At 41.1% G+C, this 13,952-nt stretch overlaps 1 protein-coding gene across 10 annotated transcripts in view; it reads left to right on the plus strand.

The window, feature by feature from the left end:
• Positions 1-13,952, plus strand: part of LOC130294253 (myosin-10-like) — a 312,827-nt gene that overhangs the window by 122,444 nt on the left and 176,431 nt on the right. For all 10 annotated transcript variants that reach the window (XM_056543843.1, XM_056543842.1, XM_056543841.1 and 7 more), the window contains exons 3-5: positions 4,645-4,801; positions 8,338-8,365; positions 9,935-10,025. In XM_056543843.1, the coding sequence (XP_056399818.1) occupies positions 4,645-4,801; positions 8,338-8,365; positions 9,935-10,025 (276 nt within the window). The remainder of the gene's footprint in view (positions 1-4,644; positions 4,802-8,337; positions 8,366-9,934; positions 10,026-13,952) is intronic.

Below are 13,952 nucleotides of genomic sequence, written 5' to 3' on the forward strand. Positions count from 1 at the left end.
CATAATTTTAAAAGCAGGTGAATGATAAAGTGTCTGCTAATTACACAGGGAACACTATATTAAAAGTTTTATTTGGTGACAGGTACTCTGTAAGCATGCATAAGATAGCCATACGGCTATCCTTCATATAAGATAGGACCAGGGACTATTCATAGTATTCAGAATATTGGACAGACTAAATTGGTCATATGGTCTGCTGACACATTCTATGTTTCTATGTTAACCTCTTAAGGACCCAGGGCGTATGGATACGCCCTCACACCCTGGGCCTTAAGGACCCAGGGCGTACTAGTACGCCCTGGCGTTTTCCGGTCTCTGCTGCGCGCCGGGCAGAGATCGGAACCGGATGCCTGCTGAAATCCTTCAGCAGGCATCCAGGGCAAACGCCGAGGGGGGCCATGTAGGCCCCCCATGTCGGCGTTCGCCGCAAATCGCAAGGGAAATCGCCCTTACGATCTGCGGCGATACCGGGCTGATCGGGTCTCTGGGACCCGACCGCCCGGTAATTTCGCATGATCCCGGCTGTCACAGACAGCCAGGACCATGCTGAAGTATAGGAGCGAGGTGGCAAGCCTGCCACCTCCTCCGATCCCCCTGCGATCTGTCGGTTAGTTAACCGACCAATCACAGGGGGGGGGGGCGGTTACTTCCTCCCGTCCTGCCCGGCCCCTGAAAGTCCGGAGAGGACGGGTGGAAGACCGTAGGACGCGGCGGGGGACGGGGGAGTGCTGGTGACCGGCCCCGGTACTTACCTCGTCCCTGAAGTCCCGGATCCCTGCGATGAAGACGGCGGCGACAGGTGAGTAGATCTTCAGCCGCGGTTGGGATCTTTACAGCAATGCACGTCGCCGTAAAGCGACATGCATTGCTGTATTGGGACCCTGTAAACTACAACTCCCAGCATGCCCAGACAGCCCTTGGCGTCTGGGCATGCTGGGAGTTGCAGTTTTGTAACATCTGGAGGTCCACAGTTTGGAGACCACTAATACAGTGGTTCTCAATCTGTGCCCTTCCAGATGTTGCAAAACTACACATCCTCAGCATGCCCTTACTGTCCAGGCATGCTGGGAGTTGTAGTTCTGTAACATCTGGCCCTTCAGATGTTGCAGAACTACAACTCCCAGCATGCCTGGACAGTAAGGGCATACTGGGAGTTGTAGTTTTGCAACATCTGGAAGGGCACAGATTGAGAACCACTGTATTAGTGGTCTGCAAACTGTAGTCCTCCAGATGTTGCAAAACTACAACTCCAAGTATGCTGGAAATTGTAGTTTGGCAACATCTGGCTCTAAAGATGTTGCCGAACTACTACTCCCAGCATGTTTGAGAACGCTGAGAGTTGTGGTTTTGCAACAACTGGTGGCACACTGGTTGGGAAACATTGTCTGTTTCCTAACTCAGTGTTTCCCAACCCGTGTTCCTCGAGCTGTTGCAAAACTATAACTACCAGCATGCACTGATAGACTGTGCATGCTGGGAGTTGTAGTTTTGCAACAGCTGGAGGTCCCCCCCTGTGAATGTACAGGGTACTTTCACATGGGCAGGGGCTTACAGTGAGTATCAGGCTGCAAGTTTGCGATGCAGCAAATTTTGCGCGGCAGCTCAAACTCGCTGTAACCCCCCCGCCCATGTGACTGTACCCTAAAAACACTACACTACACTAACACAAAATAAAATAAAAAGTAAAAAACACTACATATACACATACCCCTACACAGCCCCCCTCCCCAATAAAAATGAAAAACGTCTGGTACGCCACTGTTTCCAAAATGGAGCCTCCAGCTGTTGCAAAACAACAACTCCCAGTATTGCTGGACAGCCGTTGACTGTCCAAGCATGCTGGGAGTTTTGCAACAGCTGGAGGCACCCTGTTTGGGAATCACTGGCGTAGAATACCCCTATGTCCACCCCTATGCAAATCCCTAATTTAGGCCTCAAATGCGCATGGCGCTCTCACTTTGGAGCCCTGTCGTATTTCAAGGCAACAGTATAGGGTCACATATGGGGTATCGCCGTACTCGGGAGAAATTGCCTAACAAATTTTGAGGGGCTTTTTCTCCTTTCACCCCTTACGAAAATGTGAAGTTGGGGTCTACACCAGCATGTTAGTGTAAAAAAATAAATTTTTTACACTAACATGCTGGTGTTGCCCTATACTTTTCATTTTGACAAGAGGTAAAAGGGAAAAAAGCCCCCAAAATTTGTAATGCAATTTCTCCCGACTACGGAGATACCCCATATGTGGGCGCAAAGTGCTCTGGGGGCGCACAACAAGGCGCAGAAGGGAGAGTGCGCCATGTACATTTGAGGTGATTTGCACAGGGTTGGCTGATTGTTACAGCGGTTTTGACAAACGCAAAAAAAACTAAACCCCACATGTGACCCCATTTCGGAAACTTCACCCCTCACGGAATGTAATGAGGGGTCCAGTGAGAATTTACCCCCCACTGGTGTCTGACAGATCTTTGGAACAGTGGGCTGTGCAAATTAAAAATGTTGTACAGACCACTGTTCCAAAGATCTGACAGACACCAGTGGGGGTAAATGCTCACTGTACCCCTTGTTACGTTCCTCAAGGGGTCTAGTTTCCAAAATGGTATGCCATGTGGGGGTTATTTTGCTGTCCTGGCACCATATGGGCTTCCTAAATGCGAAGTGCCCCCCGAGCAAAATTTGCTCTCAAAAAGCCAAATATGACTCCTTCTCTTCTGAGCATTGTAGTTCGCTCGTAGTGCACTTCAGGTCAACTTATGGGGTACCTCCATACTCAGAAGAGATGGGGTTTCAAATTTTGGGGGGTATTTTTTGCTATTAACCCTTGCAAAAATGTGAAATTTGGGGGAAACACCCATTTTAATGAATTTTTTTTATTTTTATTACGTATGCAAAAGTCGTGAAACCCGTGTGGGGTATTAAGGCTCACTTTATTCCTTGTTACGTTCCTCAAGGGGTCTAGTTTCCAAAATGATATGCCATGTGGGTATTTTTTGCTGTCCTGGCACAATAGGGGCTTCCTATATGGGACATGCCCCCGAGCAAAATTTGCTCTCAAAAAGCCAAATATGACTCCTTCTCTTCTGAGCATTGTAGTTCGCTCGTAGTGCACTTCAGGTCAACTTATGGGGTACCTCCATACTCAGAAGAGATGGGGTTACAAATTTTGGGGGGTATTTTCTGCTATTAACCCTTGCAAAAATGTGAAATTTGGTGGGAATCACACATTTTAGTGAAATTTTATTTTATTTTTTTACATATGCAAAAGTCGTGAAACATATGTGGGGTATTAAGGCTTTTTTTATTCCTTGTTACGTTCCTCAAGGGGTCTTGTTTCCAAAATGGTATGGCATGTGTTTTTTTTTGCTGTTCTGGCACCATAGGGGCTTCCTAAATGCAACATGCCCCCCAAAACCCATTTCAGAAAAACGTACTCTCCAAAATCCCCTTGTCACTCCTTCGGTTCTGAGCCCTCTACTGCGCCCGCCGAACACTTTACATAGACATATGAGGTATGTGCTTACTCGAGAGAAATTGGGCTACAAATATAAGTATACATTTTCTCCTTTTACCCCTCGTAAAAATACAAAAATTGGGTCTACAAGAACATGCGAGTGTAAAAAATGAAGATTGTGAATTGCTCCTTCACTTTCCTGCTATTCCTGTGAAACACCTAAAGGGTTAAAAGGCTGACCGAATATCATTTTGTATACTTTGGGGGGTGCAGTTTTTATAATGGGGTCATTTGTGGGGTATTTCTAAGACGAAGACCCCTCAAATCCACTTCAAACCTGAACTGGTCCCTGAAAAATAGTGAGTTTGGAAATTTTGTGAAAAATTGGAAAATTGCTGCTGAACTTTGAAGCCCTCTGGTGTCTTCCAAAAGTAAAAACTCATCAATTTTATGATGCAAACATAAAGTAGACATATTTTATATGTGAAAAAAAATTAAAATATTTTGAATATCCATTTTCCTTACAAACAGAGAGCTTCAAAGTTAGAAAAATGCCAAATTTTCAAATTTTTCATAAAATTTTCAAATTTTTCACCAAGAAAGGATGCAAGTTACAATTTTTTTTACCACTATGTTAAAGTAGAATATGTCACGAAAAAACAATCTCGGAATCAGATTGATAACTAAAAGCATTCCAGAGTTATTAATGTTTAAAGTGACAGTGGTCAGATGTTCAAAAAATGGCCAAGTCCTAAGGTGTAAAATGGCTGGGTCCTTAAGAGGTTAAATAAGAAATTACCAATCATCTAACACCTGTCCAGGTTGTATGTAAAACAATAGTTATCATAGTGTAAGCTTTTAATAAATTCAAATTGATAAAATACTGTAGAAAGGAATAGGAACAGCACTCAGAGGCTCTGAATATTGGGATGAAGATGTAGAAGACATTATAGCAGTTAATGCTCTTCCTATTCCCTACTACAGTATTTTATTGCTTATGCGCTTTCGCTTAGTGGAATTGAGAACCCGTTATGTCTCCTTCATTAATCAGTTAGCTCCGTTTATATGACCACTAATGCCAATTTCTTGTGACTGCCGGTCATACCTTATCTGTGCTGTCCTCTCTTGTTTTTACTAGTAAATTCTAAATTCTACTCATGGTATTGATAACTACAATATTTCCTTTTTTCATCTAGACATATTCAGGTCTCTTCTGCGTTGTGATTAATCCATACAAGAACCTGCCTATATATACAGAACAGATAGTGGAAATGTATAGAGGAAAGAAACGACATGAAATGCCACCACACATATATGCAATATCAGAAACTGCCTACCGCAGCATGCTTCAAGGTGAGACAGGAAATCTTTATATCTTCATTACACTGATTTCACATGTTGAATCTAAATGGGGATTGTGGAAGCCTATGTTCTTGATGCAGAAACAAACCCTATTAGAAATACATTTTTAGTTGTAAAACTGTCAGCAACAAATTTTTAAAGATATCCTTAAAGGGCCCCTAAAGAAGCACACCAGGTTGTGCTTGTACCCATATAATGCTAACTTACCACCAGTATTTCTGCAGTGTTCTGTTGTGTCAGCACAGCTCAGCTGCATCAATACATTTCATTATTGCAAATGGGTCATGTGATCTCCAGTCTGGCAACCAGAAAATGACATGCTCTGATTTGTATATAGCAGATCAGGCTGCCCTGTATTGTTGGCTTCCTACTCTTTTTTTTCCTTTTACCTCTTGTGAAAATGAAAAGTATGAGGCAATACTAGCATGTAATTTTTTAACACTAACATGCTGGTGTAGATCCCAATTTTTCCTTTTCATAAAGGGGTAAGAGAAAAAGCCCCCCAAAATGTATAACACAATCTCTCCTGAGTACGAAAATACCCCATATGTGACACTAAACTGTTGCCTTGAAATACGACAGAGCTCCGGAGTGAGAGAGCACCATGCGCATTTGAGGTGTAAATTAGGGATTTGCATGGGGGCAGACCTGGATGCAAGCATGGCGTTAGCCTCCGCCAACAAATGAATAGCTATTGACCAATCAGAGCTCCCCTCTCCTGGCGGTGGGGATTATGAATTATGACAGTGTATACAGGAACGGCGTGCAACGCACTGTAGCCGCATGTGCCGCCAGCTTGTATAGTTAATAAATGCGGATCACAGCGCGTCTCTGCAGAATGACCTGGTGGGATCTGCACCTCTGCCCCTGGACTACAACTTCCATCATGGGCAGAGTTTGTCCATGATGGGAGTAGCAGTCCTTACTGTGCCAAAATAGACTCTTTGGTACGTGTCTTCTGAGGTGGTTTATATTTGCGCAAGAAAATACCATTTGCGCATTTTTTTCTGCAAAAAAAAACGGAGTTAGTAAATTTGATTCTACAGTAGAAAATGCTCTATGGTAAACTTAACCGTAGACATGGCCATGAAAAATTCTATCAAAATTTGCGCAAAAAAAAGGCAAAAAAAAAAACCACTTGCACATATTTTTGCGCAAAAAAATAGACACAAAACAGCACTATATACAATGGTGAATTCCCCCTACACCCCTATATCACAACAGAATGACTGCAGATATCTTAACTCCTAGTCATCACCTCTGTTAACTTTACATCTGTAACAGAAACTTCAGTTTTATTGCTTTGACTTAAACATTTGGGGTACCGTGTAAGCCAGATAAATCTAAGTGACCTTGAATACTTTTGTGTCAAAAAAGACAAATGAGTTCTACTTTTATTTGGCCAACCTAAAAAAATTACATTTGCAAGTTTTCAGGGAATAGGCAAATAAATAAGAGAGAAAATTCAATAATCTGTCACCTGACATTATGATCCATTGTATGAGAATAATAAAAGTTATAGTTCTCAGTAATTGATACCGTTTGATGGCTAACTGGCAAAACAACAACTAGCAAGCTTTCGATACTACCTAAGCTATTTTATTAGGCATGATAAAGAGACCTAGGTAGTTTTAAAAGCTTACTTTTTTTCATAATGTCCTCAGCTAGCCATCAAAAGATGTCAGCTACCAAGGACTTTTATCATTTATATCTCCTTGCTAATACAGAACAAAGATAGATTTTTTACATTATATGAAAACACTACTTAACTATGGAACACAGTAGATAGACTCCAAGTCTACGGTGTCCATTTTAGGACAGCATCATCCGTCAGCCGTACCTCCCTCATTCTTCAGCGAAAACTGTGTCCCGCCTCCTCCCTCCTCCGTCAGGCAAAACCTTTGTCAACCTAAACTCTCTCATGCCTCAGACGAAAACGAAAGTGCTGAGTCAGCAGAGCAGAGCTTCAGCAGAGCGACAGTGTGTGATTGGCTGCCAGCACAGGTACTGTGATTGGGTGATGGGGGCGTAGGTGTGTGAAGTCCCGCTCCACTGTTTAGACACACTTCTTTACAAACCCTAATCCTCTCATGTACCCAGCTTTTCCCGAATCCTGCAAAACAAACCTACGCTCTCAGCTTTTCCCCTATTCCTGCAAAACCTACAGTTATGTACTCAGCTTTTCCTGATTCCTGCAAAACCTACAGTTATGTACTCAGCTGTAGGTTTTTCAGGAATCGGGAAAAGCTGAGTACATAACTGTAGGTTTTGCAAAAAAAGCTGAGAGCGTAGGTTTGTTTTGCAGGAATCGGGAAAAGCATGAGAGGAGCGGGACAGAACAAACCTACGCTCCCATCAACCAATCCCAGCATCTGTGCTGCCAGCCAATCACACACTGTCTGTGCTACCAGGTCTGCCGAAGCTCTGCTGACTCAGCACTTTCATTTTCATCTGAGGTATGATAGACTTAAGGATGACAAAGGTTTTGGCTGATGCCTGACAGAGGAGGGAGGAGGCGGGACGCCGTTTTGGCTGAAGGATGAGCGAGGTACAGCTTGACAGTACTGGACACCGTACAAGTCATAAGTCATTTATTGTTCTTCCATCTGTAGCAAAGCGTCACATTACAGTATTCAACAATTACATAATATTAATAATTTTATTTATATAGTACACACAGATTCCGCAGCACTGTACACTCAGATTGGTCCCTGTCACTGTGCTGCCCTACATATATAGATTATACTGGCCAACAGAACACAACACTATTTTGCTGAACTGCTTGAAGCAGGGAAAATTGCTAGAAAAATGAATCCATCCTATTTCCTTCCTTTCTGACCACCAGTTTTACATGTCTAGGGAAGAAAAATTTTGATTGTGTTGGTAAAATCAGATCTAATGTATGATTAAGAGAGCACTCATGTGTACCTTCACACCCACAACTCAGTATGTATTACACAGCTAACTAACCCCCCCAAAAAAGAACACCAGTCACTAAGATTTATCACAAAATAATGCAAAAATTTCAATAATCAATACATAAAAACATTTAAAAATTAAGGCATAAGCAGAGAATAAAGGCACAGAGACAGAAAAGAAGGTGGTGATCACAGGATATCATGGTTATATACAGTTGATGAATGTGATGCACATACAAATGATGGAAAAAGGTCACAGTGGAAATGAATGCCAGCATCAGGAATGCTGGACACCAGAATCTGAATGGCAGTCAGATACAATGCACCACATAAAGAGTAATAGCTCTGGTACACAGAGACAGAGAACAAAACAATACCTGCCATGAATGTTACCTGCAACCAGACCACCTATGTACTCCAACATACATTTCATGCTAGGGCTTCATCGGGGGGGGGGGGGGGGGGGGCGTGGGGGGGTGTATGGGGTGTATGTATTACACAGCTTCAAAATTGCTTTTCCTGAGATCAAATTAATAAGTGGCAACAGAAAAAGATTGACATTTGCCTGTAACTATTTATTTAACTGTGAATTGTTTTTTTTCCCTTTAGATCGGGAGGATCAATCAATTCTTTGCACGTGAGTATTAAGTCTAGTAATTATATAGAAATTTGTGGTAAGATTTGACTCTGAAAAGTTTAAAAGGTTTTCTGCCATCACATTTTAATCATAATGTTGCTATACGTTTGGACTTATTTCTTTAAGGCATCCTATGTTTTTACATTAGTTTACTGATGTTGTTTTTCATCTTTACTTCTAGGGGCTTATAAGTTATGCAAAGCACAGACATTGAATGGGTTTTACCATTTTACAAGGTTATCCCATATCTACAGAATAGGAGATAAAAAGTAGATAGGTGGGGTCTGACTGCTGGATCCTTGGAGATACCGAGAGAGGGGACATCACTTTTAAATAATCTATGTCCCCATAGACAGTGAATGGAGCAGTTTCCACACAGGCCTTGTCTGGTGACAATTATTTATGTCCAAATTCTCAGTATTGGCTGGGGTCAAAGCAGTCTGATCTTCACAGATCTGCTTGTTAACAATTAGAGATGCAGCTCTAAACTAAGTACATGCTGTAACTCAGTGTGGTGCACTGGTGTGAATGGCGGGACCATGGGTGTTGCGATTTGAGTGGTGGGATCTGATGTTATTAACCCTGGGGGTCGGATGGTATTAACCCCTATGTGTTTGTGACGTCAGTGTGGTTTTTGGGTTCCGGACACCACACGCCCAGATTCTCCACTATCCCATGGGCTAGTAGTTATGGTCAAATGGAGGCTTTACTGAGTAGAAGACAGGTGTAATTATCTTCACAGCTAAGGCCAGATTTCCCAGAGAGGTGGCCAGGACCCAGAGGACCTTGCAGCTTGCTGGTCCAATAATTGTAATAAACTAGACTTGCAATTAGACTTGACTTGACCATGTGCAGGCCTTGACTAGTTTCAGTGACAGCAGATATAGACTTGAGACTTACTGGAGAGATGGTAGCTTTGTGGCCTTCCAGATGCTGATCACTTGCCCTGAGTTCTCTGGTGGTTGCTGTCTCAACAAATACTTAGATGGAAGAGCTGCTTACAGCTGAAGAGCTGGTAGAAAAGAGCTAAAACATAAGAAACTGAATTGTAATGGTCGCCCCTTTATATAGTGGGGGGCTGGACTAAAGCCCATTGGTCAAGCTGTGGGTCATAGGTTAAGCTGGAACTATCTGGGAGTACATGTGACAACAAATCATGTGACTGCATAACATGTGACAGGCTTACTCACAGGTCCTTGAGACCTCCCACAGGTCCTTTATACTATCTTTACATACTGTCTATGCATTAAAGTAACATACACACAATATAAAACAACAGGGAGACAACAGGGGGAGACCTTGCAGGGGAGCCCCAAGGTCACTGAGGGACTCAACCTGACAGGGCCTAAGGGTAGTACAGGACCGTGTACCTGCACTGGGACATCACATCAGGATCAATACAAGATAAATAATACAATGTAGTTAAAAATGTCTTGTATAGTTCTATATATAATCAGAAAAATGGTGTTCAGAGGTGTATATACGCTATAAGGGAGCCTATTATATGAACCATTGTACAGAGTAGTGTACTTTTATTTCACTTCTTCCTCATACATTATAAATTTACAGTGGAGAATCCGGAGCAGGAAAAACAGAGAACACAAAGAAAGTAATCCAGTTCTTGGCTCATGTTGCCTCTTCACACAAGGGCCGTAAAGAGGTAAGATGTCTGTTTAGGTTTCCTTTTGTGTTGGATAAATGTAGAAAACAGGCATACTGCACAAATCCTTACAATAACAACGGTCTTATTACATTTACTTTATGAAAGCCTTCCATTTAGATATGAAATTGTGCAGTAAATCATCCTGATATAATAGCTATAATCATTGAGTATCCCTTATTATATTTCCATTAAATAAGGTATGTAATTGGTGCAGTCTCTAAACAGCCTGTGGACTGTCCAGTGCAATTGTTGGGCTGGTCCACATATGACTGTGCAGCAATTCTCCATAGAGAAAATAAAGACTGCAACTTCAAGCTAAAACCAGAGAGATAGTTCTGCCCTGAAAACCCAAAATTATAGACCAAAATGATGGTAATCGAAAATTGAATCCACTTTAAAATGTTTATTTTAGTGCAATATTTTGATAATAAAATAGAAATATTATGAAAAACAGACACTTTTTTTTGTACGTTTCCTATATGGCACAAAATGCGGATATATAGGGAGATTTATCGGAACCTGTGCAGAGGAAAGGTTGACTAGTTGCCCATAGCAACCAATCGGATCCCTTCTTATATTTTTGACAAGGTCTCTGCAAAATGAAAGAAGCGATCTGGTTGGTTGCTCTGGGCAACTGGTCAACTTTTCTTCTGCACAGGTTTTGATAAATCTCCCCCCGAGTTTCTACAATAACAAATATTATTAAAAAAACTGAAGGAGAAAATACACCAAAATGATTTCAATAAGTAAAATTGACAGATTTCTGCAGCATGCGCATAGATTTCTACAGGCCCCATCCATATGAATGGGAAAGTAACAGAAATGTCTCCAGCAAGCCTGCTACGTATGAACATAGCCTAACCAAACGAGATAAAAGATAGTAGTTAGAGAGGTTCCCCAAGAAAATAAAGGGGTTTTCTGGGTATAGCAATTGGACTTTCATTGCTGTAAACACTAAAAAGAGGGCACTTTTACCTGCCATAATCCCCTGTTGCTTTCTGCTTCCTATGATGTTTTGTATGGCCAGGAAATGCCTGCCCGGCTAATCACTGGTCACCCCATAACCTGCCTCAGTGTATAATTAACTAAGAAGCTAAGTTTCCACTTGGTTTTCTTTCTGCCAGTTTTTGGAATACTGCCACTGCAGTTTTTGAGCCAAAGTCAGAAGTGGATCCATAAGGGAGGAGAAGTATAAGTACTTCCTTTATATGTCCTATTCCTTTTGAATCCACTTCTGGCTTTGGCTCAAAAACTACAGTGGCAGATATCCAAAAACTGCCAGAAAAAAAACCAAGTGGAAACTAAGCCTAACAGTATCTGATGCCCAATAAAAATGTTCTCACAGCTTGTAATTTACCAGTTCAGTACATAGAAACATAGAATCATAAAATGTGTCGGCAGATAACAATCCTCTGATCCATCTAGTCTGCCTAAATACACATAGATTATTATGATTATTATTATTATTTTTGAGCCCCTTTAGTTTCAGGGTGCTGTACATAGGCCGTACAAATGCATGTGCAGTGAACATGAAACCGTAAATGACAGATTGATATAGAGTGAGAGAAGGCCCGGCCTGTGAGAGCTTACAGTTTACAACCCATACTTACCAACAGTATTGATGGGAAGGTCTTGAAAACTGTGCTGCAAAAATGTATGATTTAGAGTGAAATAGGAAAGTCATAACACTCTATCCTCTTTTTCACATTTTGTTGCAGCCTTGTGCTAAAATCAACAAAATTTAAAGAGGCACTGTCATTGTGAAAAACTTTTTGTATTTTCTAGTACTACTGAGAAGATTACATTTAAATATACATTTATTTAAAAAAATGTCTATTTTACTAAAAATTCTAAAATGAAAATAGCCACCACTAAGGGTCATCTGTCTTTATGCAGACAGACTACTCTTTATTTTGCAGCATACTGGATACTGGCCGTAAAGCATGTTGGTATCCAGTATAGGAGATCACAATTGCACCACTACAGCTTTCAGCTGTTCTTAAACTACAACTCCCATGATGGGAGTTGTAGTTTTACAACAGCTGGGGGTACAATCTTTGTAAAACTCTGTTTTAGAGCTGTGTATTCTCCAGCTGTGTGCATCCAGCTCTTGCAAAACTACAGACAAAGGATGTGTTGGCATACTGGGAGTTGTAGTTTTGCAACAGCTAAAGACAACACTGCTCTAACACAGTGCTTTACAAACACTGCAGCTCCAGCTGTTGCAATGCAAAACTACAACTCCCAGCATGCTTGAACAGCCAGAGCTTTTTCTGACTCCTGAATGACAAAGAAGCTGATCTGACATTCAGGAGTCTGTGAAAGCTGAATTACACACATAATGAGAGCTATGAGGTAGATTTATCAAAACCTGTGCAAAGGAAAAGCTGACCAGTTGCCCATAGCAACCAGTCAGATTGATTCTTTCATTTTTCACAGGCCTATTTAAAAATTAAAGAAGGAATCTGATTGGTTGCTGGCGGGAACTGGTCAACTTTTCTTGGCACAGGTTTTGATAAATCTTGCCCTATGTTGATTAGCATCCAGCTTTACTAGGAACATATAGAAAATATATAAATAAAAACTACTGTGCAGTGATTTGCAGACTGCCAGGCTGCTCCCCGATTTAGAGCAGATGAGTCATCACAGTGAGGGAGAGAGACGGACACGCCCTCTCAGAAGGAAAGAACTAAAAACAAGTGAGCCTCATATAAAGGCCAATATATATTAAGGATATATAGGTCCTAGACACATAAAAATGATATGTACATGATCAGGATTAGGTACTGAGTAACATATCACTTTTTTTTGTGTGTTTTTTTTTTTTTTGCACTATGACAGGTACGCTTTAAGTTTTAACCTCATCATTCTGCTCTCAATACCGCCTAATGACAAAGTGAAAACTGAATGTTAGAAAGGAAAAACTAACATTTTGCAAGGACATACGTATTCAGACCCTTTACTCACTACATAGTTGAAAGTTTATTTTCATTTTTTTTCAGCCCGGGCACAATGGTGGAGGAATAGTCTGCACTAGACTACTCCTTTTCTTCCATGTGTTGTCTTGACTGTGTGCTTAGGGTCATTGTCTTTTTGAAAGGTGAACCTTTGGCTTAGCCTAAGGTCCAGAGCAGTCTGGATCAGTTTTATATTAAAAATATTTTGCTCAATTCAGTCTTCCCTCAATCCTGACAGTCTCCCTGTTTCAGCCGCTGAAAAACCCTTACAGCATGATGCTGCCACTACCACCATGCCTTATTGAAGGCATGGTGTTGGACAGCTAATGAGCAGTGCCTTGTTTCCTTCAGACAAGATGCTTAGAATTGAGGCCAGAAAGTAAAATTTTGGTTTCATCAGACCAGAGTCCTTTGGGTGCTTTTAGAAAACATCAGACATCTCCTGAGGAGAGGCTTCTTTGTGGCCACTCTACCATAAAGCCCAGATTGATGGAGTTTTGTAGTGATTATTGACTTGCTTGAAAATGTATGCCTTGCAAGGTCAATCATGTCATTGTATTCTACTCTTTGTCATGTTTACGTTTATTAAATAAACTTCCTTTGAATTTGAAAAAAAAAATATTTCTAAAATTCAGTTTTAACTTTGCCATGATGAAGGGGTTGAGTGCAGAATTATGGGGGAAACTTGATTCTTTTATTTTTGTTTTAGCACAAGGCTGTAACATAGAAAAATGTGAAAAAAGTGAAAGTGTCTGAAGATTTTAATACAATATTCCCACCCAAAAGTGACAATTTTAGGGGTGTTCCTCGGTGTTTCCAAGACATTTTTAACATTATTTCTTTAAAAAAATTGATATCCATAAGATTCTGGTGTATAAAAGTCCTTACTCACGCATGCTCTGATTATAAGCAAACATATTACACTGCTTGTAGCTCAAGGTTTACTCTCTTAAAAATATCTTATTTA

The sequence above is a fragment of the Hyla sarda genome, chromosome 10 (assembly GCF_029499605.1).
Source record: "Hyla sarda isolate aHylSar1 chromosome 10, aHylSar1.hap1, whole genome shotgun sequence".
In the NCBI taxonomy this organism is placed as follows: domain Eukaryota; kingdom Metazoa; phylum Chordata; class Amphibia; order Anura; family Hylidae; genus Hyla; species Hyla sarda.